The sequence below is a fragment of the Halichoerus grypus genome, chromosome 7, assembly GCF_964656455.1.
Source record: "Halichoerus grypus chromosome 7, mHalGry1.hap1.1, whole genome shotgun sequence".
NCBI lineage: Eukaryota > Metazoa > Chordata > Mammalia > Carnivora > Phocidae > Halichoerus > Halichoerus grypus.
In genome coordinates, this window is record NC_135718.1 from 52,412,224 (window position 1) to 52,428,990 (window position 16,767).

Sequence of the window (16,767 nt, forward strand, 5' to 3'; positions counted from 1 at the left end):
GGCCGCCAGGCCCCGCCTAGGCGGAGTGCGCCGAACCTGGCCTGGTGTTTTCTAATCTTTATTTATCGCAGCGCGGTTTCAGTGAGGGATGCAAAGGTGACTTTTGGATGCTTTTAACCCGCAGATCCTCGGGAAAGTCTATTCTGTTTTGAGCGACAAAGAACAGAGAGCATTGTACGATGAGCAGGGAACAGTGGACGAAGATTCTGATGTGCTCAACCAAGATCGGGACTGGGAGACGTATTGGAGGTTACTTTTTAAAAAGGTAGAGGACTCTGAAATTTTTTTGTGATTATTCCCGTTATTCATTGAAGAAACGTTTATTGAATGCCTTCAAGGTATTGCATTTTGTGTTGTGTAGGAATGAGGAATTTCTGTTTCATCTTAAAATTCACATACGTGGAAGTATTCCTCGGGAGGTAACCTACAGCTAGCTTTGAAGAAGAAGAAGTCTGTTTAACCGTTAAACATACACACATACTTTTACTGAAATGGGTCTTTAATTTCTTGTTGATGTAAAGCGATTGTAGGGGAACAGGTGGTTTAATATTTTATAAGGTAATGTTTCATTTTACATATCCACCTCTAAGTCTTGAGTTCTTCTGGGAAACTTCCCTTAAATTTTCCAGGTCTGTAGTTTAGTAGTTGTGAAGGTTGGGAGAACGCTGGAAAAGCTTTGGCATAGAAAGTGTGGCTCCTTGCAGTAATTTCAACTCAAGCAACTATTGTATTTGGGAAGAAACATTTCAACACCTACATCTATCTTTACTAGTATACTTTTTATTTAAAATTCTCAGAGTTATAGCATATGTCTCTTATTCAGATATCTCTAGAAGACATTCAAGCTTTTGAAAAGACATACAAAGGTTCTGAAGAAGAGCTGGCGGATGTTAAACAGGCCTATTTGGATTTCAAGGGTGACATAGGTCAGATCATGGAGTCTGTGCTGTGTGTGCAGTACACAGAAGAACCCAGGATAAGGAACATTATTCAGCAAGCCATTGATGCTGGCGAGATCCCATCCTATAATGCCTTTGTCAAAGAATCGAAGCAAAAGATGAATGCAAGGAAAAGGAGGGTAAGATTTTGAATGCTTTTTTTATATCTTGCATTTTGAATGCTTTTTTTTGTGTCTTAATTGCTTCCAAAAAGAATGTGAGGGTATTTACAATAATAAAAATATGATTACCGAGAAGAGAGTAAGGGTTAACTCATTTCTTTTCTAATAAAATGAGCACACTAGCTCATTAAGAGAAACTTTTTTTCCCTATTATGTTGTGCTCAAGAGGATTTTGCTAGGTGGATTGTTTAATATCATCTTAAAATAACACTGAAATACTCTTTACGTGGGCCAGTTCTTTAGCTTTGTCAAGGCTTTCCTCAAGAAATAAAGTAATGGAGCCCAGATACATAGGGTGGACAGTGGTTCTCACTTGGTTAAGAGATGGGGAGAGAGTGACTAAAACGTTCTTTTTTTGGACTGTGCCTTGTTAATACAGATTTTCTTTTGTTCTTGTCCAGATTGATTCTTGAATTGGACCCAGAATACACATTTCTAAACAAATGGTTTAGTTTATTTTGGTGAAAGTGTCTTCCCAAACACACTTGGAGAGGAACACTTGTGAATAATCAAGAATTGTGGCTTCTGTATCTTATTAAATTGTGGAGTTGGTGAGGGTAGGGATGATGGCAGGGAAAAAGAGCTTAAGAACAGACAGCTGAAGGTCTGGGAGGGAGTGGATTCACAGCAAGCATCTGTGTCTCTGGTCTTTTGGGGAAGACCAGACTGGTACTCAAGTAACCATTGCCTCAACCTGGCTTTCCTAGTGGGAGCTCAGTGGAGAGCAGTGTAAGATTTTAGATGTCTGGTGGGTACCTGAGGTGGGTGCCTTATTTCCTATGGCTGAATTGGAGGTGGAGGTAGGTCTGCAGTTTTGATACAAGATACAGGGGAAAGCTGGGTGGGGTGGGGTGTGTGTGTGTGGCAAAGTGGAATGTGTATCAAGATGATCATTTTGGGGGTGTGCATGGCTGACTCAGTAGAGCATGTGACTCTTAATCTCAGGGTTATGAGTTCAAGCCCCACGTTGGGCATGGAGCCTACTTTAAACAAAAAAGTCATTTTGGCTCATAGGGCACATCTGTTTAGGCCCACTCTTATAGTATCAGTTGGTAATCATTTTCTCCAGTGAAACTGAGCACAGCTGTATCCAATAATAGGCTATTAGCTTGAGAAACTTTCCTAGAGTTGGGGGCAGGTGGATGGCATAGTTTTTAGCGACTCCAGCAAACCTGGGGAGTGGGTATACAGTATTAAATTGAATACAAGGACTGAAAGTAGACAATGGAAACACTTTTTATTGGAATAACAAAATCCTAATGTATTAGTATGCTTAGCATTAATAGTATTCATTGCTATTTAGAAAATTTAGTGGGGTTTGGGATCTATTATATAGTGTTGTTGCCCTGAAAGAAGGAACAAAGTCATTAACCTTTCCCAAGGTGTGCTTGTGGTATTTTGGAATCAGTGCCCTAGGAAAATTTGGCAGAAGAAGGTGGCTTTGAAATTAGGTAAAGAAAGGTTATAACTGAACTTGTTAGTGTTTATTCTTACTACTTGGGAATTTTATTTATTTACTTTTTATTTTTATTTTTTTAAGATTTTATTTATTTATTTGAGAGAGAGAATGAGATAGAGAGAAAGAGCATGAGAGGGAGGAGGGTCAGAGGGAGAAGCAGACTCCCTGCTGAGCAGGGAGCCTGATGTGAGACTCGATCCCGGGACTCCAGGATCATGACCTGAGCCGAAGGCAGTCGCTTAACCAACTGAGCCACCCAGGCGCCCTACTTGGGAATTTTAAACCAGGGTTACTCTCAAGGCTGCCACCAGTCACATGTAGTTAAAAAGTGGGTTTCCAGAGGAGAGGAATTTGAGTTGCCTATATCCTGGCAACAGTTTTGAAGGCATCCTTGGTTAAATGACCTTCCCTCTCCTAGCATTTTGTTTTCATTCTTATCACCATGTGGTTTATGAATACTAAACTACTTGCTACCCCTAGCTAGTAAAAATGGGGAAAACTCAGAAATGCTCATTGGAATCAGAGGATCTACTGCATGCTCTCAGCAGTGTTGTCTTTTAATGAATGACATATTTATGTAATTGTGGTTTGTTGTTGTTTTTTTTTAATCTATATAATCCTCAGATTGAAAGGTTCTTACCATAGATTTGCTTTTGGGAAAGGGTATGTTTTTAGTATATGCTAGGTTGCCATGGAGTCTAACATGAGTTTCTGTTTTAGGCTCAGGAAGAGGCTAAAGAAGCAGAAATAAGCAGGAAGGAGTTGGGCCTTGACGAAGGAGTAAACTTGAAAGCAGTCATTCAGGTAAGCTTGGCAGGTTGTCTTTGAGGGTTGTCACTACTTCTTTTGTGTTCTGATTCCTACTGCTAATACTTTCTTTGTAGTGTATAGTGTGGGTATTTTGTTTTCTTTTTTTAAGACATAAGTCATGTACTATGTTTTCATCCTTTTAAAGTGCATAATTTAGTGGCTTTTAGCATATTCATGAGGTTGTAGAACAGCACTAATTCCAGAACATTTTTGCCACCTTAAAAAGAAACCCCTTGCTCATTAGCAGTCATTCCCTGTTCTCCCTTCCACCAGCCTCTGGCAACCACTGAGTATTTTTGTCTCTGGATAGGCTTGTGTTTTGAAAGCTTGTGTTTTAACTTCTTAAACAGAGCAGACAAAAGGATCGGCAAAAAGAAATGGACAATTTTCTGGCTCAAATGGAAGCAAAGTACTGCAAACCTTCTAAACGAGGAGGGAAAAAAACGCCTCTCAAGAAAGAAAAGAAATAATGGAATTTTCTCTTCAAAAGACTTTAGGTGTTAATTGGTGCCATTGTAGGCAAGATACAGTCAAGATTTGAAGACAAAAGTCAACCCTGCCCTTGAAAAAAGTTGTCTTTCCAGGCTAAATTATTCAGCTCAACTCTGTAAACCAAGCAGAATCTCTCAACCTGATTTTAGTAGTCTTAGAAATCCCCTGACATTCTTTGAGGTCCTGCATGAAGGAATTTGGTGATTTTTGAGGGAATGGAGGAGAGTGGTATACTTCCTGGCAGCGCTTGCGTCTGTGGATCTTCTGTACAAGGAACTCTTATCTAGAATGTGGGTCTGTCCCATACTGCCTTCAGCAGTTGTTGTTTTGCCACGCAGGAGTGTGTGCACAGCTATGGAGTATTCAGTGTTGTGTTTATTAGAATAGTAACTCTACCTAGCTAGAACGCTTTCAGAGCCCTTGCTGGACATGTGTCTTTCAAATATTTGCCAGTTTGCTTTCATGTTTAATCTTGAATAGATCCTCTCTCCTTTTTGTTTTATTCAGCCAGGTTTTGTACTCTTTGCTTGAAATATAGGAGAAACAGATGTTGAGATTACTTCAGACATCTTTGTAAGACTCACACATGATGAAATAAACAAGTTAAAAATGACTTTGTTAAGTTCTGGGGCCTTTTAAATGATCTCAGTGATCATTTAACTATGATCTAGAAAAACTATGAATGGTGTTCAGAGAAGAGAGAAAAGTAAACCAAGTCAGCTTTATAGTAGGTGGCCAGATTTAAGTAGCATAAAGAGAAGTTGTCCTACCTGCAACTGTTGAAAGTCTGTCCTTAAGCAGGTCGCAGACCTTGTTTGAACTTGTTGCCTCATCTATAAAAGGGTGAGGGAGTTGGGCTAAATGACTGCTTAGGGGCTCCTTCTGATTCTCTTAACTTTCGAAGGCAGGCCATCTTGATCCAGTGGTTTGTTATCATGCACTCGTGGTATTGATTTGTGAGAATGGTATAGAGATGTTTACTTACATTTAGTCAAATTGGTATGTACTCATTGGAATATATGGACATTTTTTGGCAACTGATAACTTAAAAAGTCTCTGAGTTATAGACTTTTATGCATATGGCATTGAATATATAACAGCTTTTCTGTTACTGAGTTTTATGTATGATACTTTATCTGAGGTAAGCACATGACACATTTTTAGTTTGGTTACAAACAGGTTAAAAAATACTCCTTAATTGTATTAAAGTATAATTTAATGCAGGTTGTTTGAAGCATCTGTCTTCATATGATAGCATTAGTACACTTAGATAAAATTAAAAAATTACCCTTATTTATGATTATTTGAGTTTATCCACTCTGAAGATTTACAGTAAATTAAAGTTCAATGAAATTTAAATAAAATAAATTGAAGCCATAGTTAAAACCACTGCTGCCTTTATGAGTGTCCTCCAAAAAAGGTCCATAGTGAAATCAGAAGAATGCTGAAGTTCTCTTCTTCTGCTATTAGGATATGTTTATACTAAACTAATTACCAGAGTTTCTGAAATGTTAAGGTATTGCTGGATCACTAATAGATTCTATAAATTTTTTGTTTACTTAGAGTTTAAGGAGAAAATCTGGTAAGATGAGTTTAATAGTATATATATATTATATATATATATATATGAATATATGACCACTAAGGTCTTTTAAGAAGAAAAGAAGCATAATCTTGATAGGAAGCAGGCCTTGTGAGGTTGAGCTGTCCTATCTGAAAATATATATACATTATGACTTACTACATAAGTTACTTTATACCAGTGCTCCACATTTATGTCTTTAGTTACTTAGCCCTTCCATATCTCTTTGCCTATAAGATTGGGCATCTAAAGAGAAAGTTAGGAATGACATCTGTTTGATGAGTAACTCAGATTTTTGACAGCTCTGTCTCCTAAACATGCCTTAAAAATGAGTACAACTCTCCAGAAATTCATACAAGCAGAAGTATTCTAAAGCCAGTGATAATGTTATCAAACAATTATTTGCTGCTTTTTGTGTATGTATAGTCTCATAGAATCCTATAATAGTTGAGCTGATCATTGTTAACAGACAACATGAGTTTTGGGGATAATTTTTCATTTGTTACATCTTTGGGTACAAATTTTAAGTCCAATGGAATAGGTTAACTTATGCTGAAAGAAGACAGGAACTGGAGAGGGAAACAGTATCCATGTAATCTTTGGCGGATCCTCTTTTTTTCTCAGTTATATCAGATTAACACTTCATGAAGATGGTTTTAAGTTGTCTCTTGTATACAAGCTTTGCCGTCACAAGATGACTGAACACCGACCATGAATTTTTCTCACGTGTTCCCTGCAGCCTGAAGCAGGTTCTTCTCATTTGCCCTATGGTGCCTGCCTGGTTCTAGAGACTGGTCCACCTCTGTTTTGAGATTTTGTAGACGCATGTAAGTGAGGACCTGTCAGACAAAGGTGACATCGTAGAGTAACATTAGTAGACATTCTAGATTTGGTAATCTCAAGTTCATATCTAAGGGCTTTTTTGCTCCAGTTATCAGTCGGACTTAAATTTGGAGACTGGGACTAAGTAGTAAAGTATATATTCACCAAGGCAATAAAAACCACATTTGCATTATTTTATCACTTAAAAAAACTGTATTAAGATATGAAATCTAGTTTTTATTTATTTATTTATTTTAAAGATTTTATTTGTTTGACAGAGACACAGTGAGAGAGGGAACACAAGCAGGCGGAGTGGGAGAGGGAGAAGCAGGCTTCCTGCCCAGCAGGGAGCCCGATGCGGGGCTCGATCCCAGGACCCTGGGATCATGACCTAAGCCGAAGTGAAATCTAGTTTTAGAGGAGAGGCCACTGGGCGCCTGGGTGGCTTAGTCGGTTAAGCATCTGCCTTCGGCCTAAATCATGATCCCAGGGTCATGGGATTGAGCCCCGAATTGGGCTCTCTGCTCAGTGGGGAGTCTACTTCTCCCTCTGCCCCTCCCTCCTGCTTGTGTTCTCTCTGTCTCTTAAATAAATAAAATCTTAAAAAAAAATGAACTGTTAGAGAAGAGGCTACTGATTAAAAAGGACTAATATGTCTGTTTGACTTATCTAAATGTTACGACTGTCAACAAGGCTGAATGTAGTTAACTCTAGCTCAGCATTGCTTCTCTATGAGGACTAATCCAAGAAAGAATCCATGGAAAGCATTCAGAGACTACCAAACAATGCTAACAGGAAATGAACAAGAGAATTCACTTGGATGACAGAGATGGTTTGAGGCAGATTACTTTTTAATGTAACTTGTGGATTAATCTTATTAACAGGAAACATTTCAACTGCCTAATACTTCTGATTTCACCTACAACATGGGAAGGACCCTGATGGTCGTGAATATTACCGTTATAGGAAGAATTAAGATACCCTTAAATTTTCTCCCCTCCTGTGAAAATACAATCTATAGAATATGACTTAGAAATAAAAAATTAATGGGATGGACTCAGACTCAGCATGTCTTGACATTTTTGAATTTTTTTTTTTTTTTTTTTTTTTTTTTTTTTTAAAGATTTTATTTATTTATTTGAGACAGAGAGAATGAGAGAGAGAGAGCACATGAGAGGGGAGGGTCAGAGGGAGAAGCAGGCTCCTTGCTGAGCAGGGAGCCCGATGTGGGACTCGATCCAGGGACTCCAGGATCATGACCTGAGCCGAAGGCAGTCGCTTAACCAACTGAGCCACCCAGGCGCCCCACATTTTTGAATTTTTTTTACCTTGGCCTGGCAGGTTAACTGACCACAGCAGTTTATTCTATAGCAATATGGATTTTGCCAACATAATAAAATCCATGCAGTGTTTGAATGTTATAAACATGACTTAAACTTTTTAGATTAAAAAAAAAAAAAGGTAGCTTACTTTGCCAGAGTGGTGAGAAGTTAATTTACATATGGGAAAACAAATCTGGAACTTGGCTCTGAGCAATAGAGGTCTCCTCTATCTTTATTATTATCCCATTTCCAAAAGGAATTTGAGGTGAATTACAAAGATGTAGGGAAACAAAATCTAATAAAATCTGGAGGAAGGGAAAATAAACATCGAAAACAAAGGCAGGGTCTTAACATAGCCACATCGTAGTAAAATAAAAGCCATGGTCCCACCTGTCACTGCAGATCCCCTACCAGGTCGGGCCTGATGAGGATACTCAACAGCACACAAATGATGATACTGTGTATCTGGCTGCAAAAGAGAAAAGATGACACACTTCTTATGATGTGACTTCTCCCAAAGGATAATGTGTTAGTAGGTTTACAAGGAAAAATCTTGAAGTCAGACAGCCATGTAAATGGCATTGTCTGACAATCGGAGGGACAAGTTGGCTGAGTACACTCTTGTATTTTCAGTAAAAAATTCCAAGCCAGAGGCCCACAAAACCATTTGTTAACTTGTAAAAAATTTTTAAGTTGTTTTTCTAACTTTAAGTTCTAAAACTATTAATATGTCTTTAAGAAAATCTTAGCACTTACAGAAAATGCATATGGTTTAATACTTAAATATTAAATTTAGAATATTATTCAGAATATTTAAATATTCTAAGCATTTTTAATTGGCTGCCAAGGGAATTTTATCTAATTTAGACTGTGCTGACTGTTTAAAACAACAGAATGGAGCCTTTTCAGCAACATTGAAATACGCATGACTTTACCTCCATACTTGAGATGTGACTCTCAATATGAAACATTTCAAAATTACCTCAAGGAATTTAAAGATTTTAAGACGTGGCTAAAATATTGAAATGCAAATATTAAAAAAAGCTGTCAATGCCATCCTGCTGGTGCTTCTGGAATAAAAAACATTCCTCTCAGTTCCCTGTCAGAGAACTGCAATCAAGAGATTTCAGGAATTTTTTTCTGGTGAAACCCCATCTTTTTTTATTGGGGTCACCAAACTTCTTTTCTTCAGAGGGCCAGCCAGTAAATATTTAGGCTTTGTGGTACATACTGTTGTAACTACTCAACTCTGCTGTTGAGGTGGGAAAGCAGTCATAGACAGTACATACAAGAATGAGTATGGCAGCTCTACTCTAATAAAACTTTATGTACAGAAACAGGCAATTTTTGTGGTAAGCCAAGTGGCCCATAACAGTAGTTTGCTGACCCCTTTTCTAGGTGAGAACACCAAGGAGCAGAGCACTAGTCTGGAAGTGCCAAGCCAGGGACTCGGATCTAGTGCGCTTAGTTACATTGAGCTACCAGCTCATCTCCCTTTGCGTGACAGCAAATTGGGAGAGAAATAGCTAAGGAATGAAATTCTTACTTTTGTTACAAACAGCAGAAAAAGAAGAAGCTGAAATGTCTTCATCTGTTTAGTTTAATTGCTAAGGCAACCAAAAATTAAATGTGTTTTAGAGAATCTAGCTGTAGAATATAATCATCAAACACTGCTTAACAAATGCTCTGAATCAAATTTTGAGAAGATTAATAGAGGTTTTAAAACTTTCTAGGATTCACATTGAGGAAGAATCAGAAATGCTCACATTTCCCTTTAGCTCCTGTTTTGGTGAGTTGCCCCCTAAATAAAGCATCTTGAGGTCTGTTGAGTTAAATAGTGTCCCCCATCCTCTGCCCCCTCCAGTATTCATGTCTACCTGGAACCCATGAATGTAACTTTATTTGGAAATAGGATCTTTGCAGATGTAATCAAGATAAGATGAGGTCATATTAGATTAGGGTCAGCCATAAATTCAGTGATTGGTATCTTTATAAGAGGGAAGTTTGGACACAGATACACACAGGGAAGAAGGCTGTGTGAAGGCAGAGGCGGAAATTGGGAGTGATGTGGCTGCAAACCAAGGAGTACCAAGGATTGCTGGTGACCACCAGAAGCCAAGAAGAGATGAGAAAACATCCTTCCCTAGAGCCTGGAGAGGGAACATGGTTCTACTGACACCTTGATTTTGGACTTCTAGGCTCTGGAACTGATAGAATATTCTGTTTTAGGGGCGCCTGCGTGGCTCAGTTGATTAAGCGACTGCCTTCGGCTCAGGTCATGATCCTGGAGTCCTGGGATCGAGTCCCACATCGGGCTCCTGGCTCAGCGGGGAGCCTGCTTCTCCCTCTGACCCTCTCCTCTCTCATGCTGTTTCTCTGTCTCTCTCTCTTTCTCTCAAATAAATAAATAAATACATAAATACATAAATATCTTAGAATATTCTGTTTTAAGCCACCCAGTCTGTGGTGATTTGTTATGGTAGCCCTAGGACACTAATATACTGTCCCATTAATTTGTTCTCACCACTCTTTTAGTGGAGAATTGTATAGTGCTTTAGGCTGATACAATTCAAGGTTTATAAGTTGGAGTAAGTGGGCTTCAAATATCACCATCCTGAGAAGTGGTAGAGGATTTGAGGCCCCTGGCTCCTAGGCACGGAGTGTGGCTCCAGTTCCCCAGGCTCTTCGAATCCTTTTGCCACAAAGCAGATGAGGTGGGGCTGAGTGGCTGGCCTACAATCGGGTAAGGTCAGCGCATGATTTCCAACCTCCCAACTAAGCTTTTTCTATTACTTGCTTAAAAGTAAAAGGGCCAGTAAATGCACATTAAATGGTAAGGTGATGTGAGCATCTCAAAACACCAATTTAAAAAAATGAATGTCCTGACTTGCCATCCATCAGTCCACAGCATAATCTGATACCACTTTTGGTGTAACTCCGTAAGAGCAGTGTTAGAGAATGAGTTATACTGATTTGATGTATTGGAGTTTAACATTGTTTTGCTTATTCTCAGAAGTATTTAATATTTAACAATTTAAATTGTTTAAAATTTAAACAATTTAATTTAAACATGACAAAACATAGTTAAAATTTGTGACATGTATAAGTCATTTTACCTTATTCTTCATTTTATCTTATTACCTTTTTTTAAATTCTATTTAAATGTCAGAGACCAGTTAGAATTTCAATGAAATGTACTTACTACACTATTTTTATTGTTAAGAGCCTCCGCTTTTATTCTTGGAGTTGATTAAGGCACTATGTGAAATCTTAAGTCTGCCAAACTAGTTTTTTTCTTTCCCCAACTGTCAAGACCATAGAGGAAGTATGTCACTACCAAAAATGATTGAGTTGTGTTGGGCCTGGAGAAAAAGTCAGGTAAAAGGAGCCTCTCCTGGGGCTGCTGATGGTTGGGCTCATCCACCACTGCACTTCGAGCTCGATTGGAGTCACCATGGGTTTTCTGCAGGGAAGACAAAAATTACAGAAACCATTAAACAATTTGTAGCCAGAGCTGTGCATGTCCTACATCAACCCAAGTAGGCATGGTAACTGCAGGCCAAGGAACTCCAATTCCATTGTTATAAAGTTAGGATTCAGTTTGTACTTTCGACAAAATATAGTATAAGTTAATTCCAGAACACGGATCCTGCAGAATTACTGTCCCTGAGGTTTTATAAGCACATATAAAGGCAATAGAAAGACCTACCGTTTGCCTTTGTGGCCCAGCAGTGCTCAAGTGTTCCACTTCAGCTGTGCCGATAGGGGGCAGCAGATTGTTTCGACTCAGGGGCATTGGTGAGGGAGAGAGCGATTCAGCGGCTACTGGGCTGCAGATCCCACCAGCAAACACCAAGATAAGAAAGCATAAAGTTAAAACAATACAAGCAAACTGATTAGAGTCAAATGAATGAGGGAGATGAGTTTAATGTCATGTACAGAATGCTTTAAGCTTCCTACGTTTTTAAGTAAAGCAAGCTCAGTGAAAAGATTTTGGAAAATCAGTTTGGGGGGGAGGTTTTCATAATACTTTATGATTTTTGTTGAAACTTTATCCTGGGCACACAGCAGAAGTTGACCCTTTGTCTCACAGAGAGCTGGACAAAAACAGTTTTCCCTATCTGGTGTTACACCATTTTGGTGTTAACCTATTAAGGGTTTGTAATTTCACATCTGGTGGAATTCTCCACAGTTCTGGGCCTTTTGGTTGTCCTTTTCACTAATAACAGTAGTCCTTCCTTATCCACTGTTTTGCTTTCCATGATTTCAGTTACCCATGGTCACTGGGGTCTAGAAGTAGATGATCCTCATTCTGACATATCGTCAGAAGGTCACTAGTAGCCTCGTGCTGCATCACAATCCTCCATCACTCCCCTCGCTTCATCTCATCATGTCGGCATTTTATCATCTCACATCACAAGAAGGGTGAGTGCAGTACAGGAAGATACGAGAGAAACCACATTCACATAAATTTTATTCCAGTATAATAATTGTTTCACTTTATTATTATTGTTAGTCTCTTACCATACCTAATTTTGAGGTTAAACTTTATCATAGGTATGTATGTATAAGAAAAAAACATAGTATATATAAGGTTTGGTACTCTCGGCAGTTTCAGGATCCACGGGGGGTCTTGGAACATATCCCCTGTTGGTCAGGGGGGACTGCTGTAATTATAATTCCCAGGTAAAATTCCTAAACTTTCCTTCCAGTTTGTAGCATTACGCATATTCAAGACAGTACCTGGAAATCAATGATACTTTCATGTCCCAGAAGAAACAAGGTAACTTGTTTCCACTTTGAAGAAACTGTCAGAAGGTATGAGAGATTAATTATACTTCAAGACTGCTTATCCTCAAATAAGTGAATCTATAACTATATCAATACCAACACCAACATAATAAAATAGTGAGTAGGTGAGAAGAACTCTGGTGTCCTGACAAAGCTTTTTGGGCGTTATGGACATCTCTTTTAGTGAATCTATTGGGATAAATTAAAACAAGCTGAAAAATCAAAGTCAAGAAATAACATGTTGGGAGGGAAGTATAGTGAGGTGCTTAATTAAGAAGCTGAATTCAAAACATAGTTAAGCTATATTATCTCATACCTTTGATCATAGTCTTAGAATCAAACATCCTAAGATGTTTTGTGAATCAGCAACTAATGAAAGAACTTTATTTTAAAAAGTAGGCGTCTAAGTATTTTTTGCATGACAAAGCTCAGGGTGAATTAAGGATGGGAAAAGGAAAGAGAATATGGTTAGTGTTACTTCCTAAGAAGTGCTAAAGGATATTTTTCCCAGTATATAGACAAGTACTTATCTGAGGTTAAAATGTTATCATTGTCAATGGAATAAGCAGATCCCAGTGGTACAGAAAAGTATTAAAGGAGAGTTAACTTGTTTGGGAATGAATTTCACTGAGCATGTACTCACTAAGGAAAATGTTTGATAAGATACATATCTCTTATTTCTTCGATAAGTGTCACTGAAGTATTCTAGCCAACATTTTGTTGTAGAAGTAAAAATCTTTAGCTAAATTAACAGAAAGATCCAATATCCGAATTTTATTCGGATTTAACTATATTTCTTTCTCTGTTGGATTTAAACCAGGGTGTAGTCCATCATGAGAATACGTAATGATTAGTTTCTAGACACATATTTCAACCCTACATTTATATTCATTCTCTATATAAAATTCTTCATTAGTTTTACCACAGTTTCCAAAAATTCCACTTTTGAAACCTACACTTGGGATCCTCTGAGGATTTCTTCCATAGGTCTTGGCGTTCCAGCACATGAATGGCTTGTGCTGATGGGATGAAGGGTACGTGGTGGGGGATTGCGTCTCCTGGCAGACTGCACTGTGTATGACAGAGCCGATGTACTAAGCTCCAAGGCTCGATTTGGCCAATTTCGAGTTGAAAGGATGGTACTGGATCCAGGTCTCATAAGTAACTTGTCATCGAGATCTCTAGTGGCCAAATCAGAAACTCACAATGAAATCAACATTGCTCTGTATAGGGAAACAGGACTCAAAGGCTTAGACTCTAAAATACATTTAAGGGAGAAAAAACCAAAAGTAAGTAACCTAGTTTATACAAGTCATGTAATCTAGCTCAGGCATGAGAATGTGTTCTTAAAAGAAGGACATAATTTTAGTCATACAGGTAATTTACTCGAATGGAGATTTGGGAAAGGAAGTCCATTATTCACCTGCCATGACAGTCACTTCTTCAGTTACAGTGAGGGCTGACCTGAAGATGACTTGCTCTAGGGTGCTTCCCAGAGTTCACCTCAGGGACTGAGATCCCTACTATATTTGAGGCATTCTTTGTGCTGAAGGAAAGACTTAGTTGAAAGGCAAATAATTACTGCTTAGGAGCAGTGTGGCACCAGCGAGGCTCCCGCTCGAAGATTAAAATGCTGAGCTCGTTGGAGCCTGCAGGGGTAGGGGTTTGGGTTCCTTGGAAACCTGGAAGCAGGCAAAGGGCCCCAGAGCCTCGTGCTGTGCAGGGCACTGGGACTACAGTAGATTCCTATCTGCATAAGCCACTGAAATAACAACAGTTTTCTGGAAGTACTCTGATAAGTAGAATGCCATGTCCAAACAGCTAAGTAGCTTAAACTTTGTCCTACAGATTCAGGTTTTTGTTTTTGTTTTTTAGGCGGATGAGATATTTGCATTGTAAGACACCTGAGAAATAGTGTTTGGACAAGGAAATGGGAAAGTGAAAGAATTAAGCTCTGCCACATGCTCTTTTGGCCTTCAGCAAGTTCCTCAAACTTTGAGGCCACTTTGGTATCCTGTAGTGCAAAATATACCTCAGTGTTTGGAGGACTTTGAAGGGAAAATACCCACCACAAAATGGAGCTAAACCTTATGCATTACTCACAAGAGATCGTGCTGGTCTACCTGCCTCCGTAACCATTCACTTATTAGCCTTTTCTTTACATACCCTAACTGCTTTCTATGACAGAAGCTTTGGGCCTTAGCTGCTCTACGCCTGTCTTGTCTTCTGGACTGCTCATTCATAATTCTGGATTCAGTTATCACCTTTAGCCTGGTAACTTCTAGATCAACCTCCAAATCTGACCTTTTCCATGTTTACAGTGAGATGGCTTGGCACTGTAAACTCAACACGCCCCAAACCAAATTTATCTTTACCCTACAACAACCTTCCCCTGAGCTTTGAGATCTCAGAGTTGACTTTGGTTCCTCTGTTTTTATAGAATCTGATTTCTTTTACAGTATCTCCTAAAATAATCCATTCCTTTATCCTTTGCAACAACTTGAGTATAGACTTTTAGTAGCTCATGCTTGAACTCCTATATTAGACTCTTTATCTTCAGTTCCTTCTGCTTCAATCCAGTCTATGTTCTTCTGCTGTAAAATCTATCTTTAAGATTCCTGACTTAAATGAGTGTGCTCCCTAGTGAAATTCATACACTGGGAGTGTCAAATGGCATACTTTGGAAAACTGTATGGCAGTTTCTTATAAAGTTAAACATACACTTACCTATCCTGTGACACTTTCTACATATTGACCCAAGAAAAATAGACCATGGGGCCACAAAAAAGACCCATGCAAGAATGTTTATGGTGCCTTTATGCATAAGAGCCACAACCTGGAAACACCCCAGATGTTCATTAACAGGAGAACAGAAAACAATTGTGGTGTGTTCTTAAAATAGAATATTACTTGGCAATAAAAGAAAAGGCCACATGCAACAACATGAATGGATCTCAAAAACATGGCATTCAGAACCGTACAGTCTGGTCTCAACCTTCATTAATTTCATAGTCTTCTTCCCCACTCATCACACCACGATATATTTTAATTCTGAAAGATTGTCAGTGATCTTTGGTCAGAAGCATTAAAATTCTGACCTATCCCTTTTCTTACTATAGCGAAACTGGTCTTGGGGCACCTGGGTGGCTCAGTCGTTAAGCGTCTGCCTTCGGCTCAGGTCATGATCCCAGGGTCCTGGGAAGGAGCCCCACATCAGGCTCCCTGCTCTGCGGGAAGCCTGCTTCTCCCTCTTCCACTCCCCCTGCTTGTGTTCCCTCTCTCGCTGTGTCTCTCTCTGTCAAATAAATAAATAAAATCTCTAAAACAAACACACAAAAAAAATTGGTCTGCTTTCTCTTCTAAATAATTTGTATTTTTTGTCTCCAGACCTTTTCCCACACCACTCCTCCTACCTAGAATAGTCTTGTTGCTCTTCTCTGCTTATCCAAACTCCCATCTTTGAAGGAAAAATTCATACTATAGTTACCCACCCAAATGCCTCCCTTCTTTAGGATTGTCATGCATTCACTCTGGGTACCACACACTTGACATTCAGTCACAACAATGCCCTATATGGTTAAGTCTCTTTTTACCCGTGTGTGTCTTCTCTTTCCAGTTACATTATCAGCTCCTTGAGGGTGGAAACCATTTCCCTGAGATGTTTTTACTCCCCAGATGTCTCTGTGGTTGCTTGCTAGGTACTCAATATATGCATGATGATTGACTGATATAGCTTTCCTTTTATTTCTCAGTGATCTATGTAAATTCTAGAGTCTATTAAAATTTTACACTTCTTACAGTAGCTTGTCCATTAGGGAGAGATTTCTTGGCTGTAGAGGCATCCCATGAACCAAGAGACCATTCACATTTGGCTGATGACCACTTGCTGCTTGACAGAGATTCATCTATATGTCAAAGGAAAATGTTACTTGTTATTGGTTGGTGAAGACGCTTGCTGGGTTTCCCAACTTCGCCAAAAGTTAATATTTTCAAATTAGATCATCTGTACATTTTTCTCCTGTGCCTTAACTTTTGTAACGTCTTTGGCCAGTAGCCCAGCTGGGGCCCCAAGTCCACTGTCAAGATGGACAGCAGGTCGGGGAAGCCTGATCAACTGAGATGAAAGCAGTTAACAGCCACTCTGATAGGGGAGCGAGAACTTCATTACTATCATTACTTACATTATATTAGGAAAGAAAACCTAAGAAGAAAAAATATGGAACAAATATAGAAACAAGAGTAAACTCTGACATAATCTCTTTTACCGTCAAATAGTCTTATGCTCTACACAAACATCCTTTCTCTTTCACTACCCCTGGAGCAGTCAGCTATCAGTCATAACCTAAATTCTGAAGACTGTTATTAGCAA

General features: G+C 38.9%; 2 protein-coding genes across 15 annotated transcripts in view; one reads left to right on the plus strand and one right to left on the minus strand.

Annotated features, from left to right (window-relative positions):
• DNAJC9 (DnaJ heat shock protein family (Hsp40) member C9) overlaps positions 1-16,767 on the plus strand; it is a 41,647-nt gene that overhangs the window by 679 nt on the left and 24,201 nt on the right. Inside the window, exons 2-5 of one of the 2 annotated variants that reach the window (XM_036114169.2) lie at positions 125-265; positions 824-1,078; positions 3,300-3,383; positions 3,740-4,494. In XM_036114169.2, coding sequence (XP_035970062.1) covers positions 125-265; positions 824-1,078; positions 3,300-3,383; positions 3,740-3,859 — 600 coding nt within the window. In that variant the 3' untranslated portion in view covers positions 3,860-4,494. Of the gene's footprint in view, positions 1-124; positions 266-823; positions 1,079-3,299; positions 3,384-3,739; positions 4,495-16,767 lie in introns of those variants that run through there. The other variant, XM_078077604.1, reaches the window with a different exon arrangement.
• The window catches only part of FAM149B1 (family with sequence similarity 149 member B1), a 77,524-nt gene continuing 66,794 nt past the window's right edge, over positions 6,038-16,767 (minus strand). For 3 of the 13 annotated variants that reach the window (XM_078077589.1, XM_036114161.2, XM_036114160.2), the window contains 5 exons: positions 16,197-16,303; positions 13,355-13,579; positions 11,317-11,437; positions 10,945-11,070; positions 7,627-8,076 (listed from right to left, as the gene is read on the minus strand). In XM_078077589.1, coding sequence (XP_077933715.1) covers positions 7,903-8,076; positions 10,945-11,070; positions 11,317-11,437; positions 13,355-13,579; positions 16,197-16,303 — 753 coding nt within the window. In that variant the 3' untranslated portion in view covers positions 7,627-7,902. Of the gene's footprint in view, positions 6,303-7,626; positions 8,077-10,944; positions 11,071-11,316; positions 11,438-13,354; positions 13,580-16,196; positions 16,304-16,767 lie in introns of those variants that run through there. The other 10 variants (XM_078077587.1, XM_036114157.2, XM_078077585.1 and 7 more) reach the window with 8 other exon arrangements.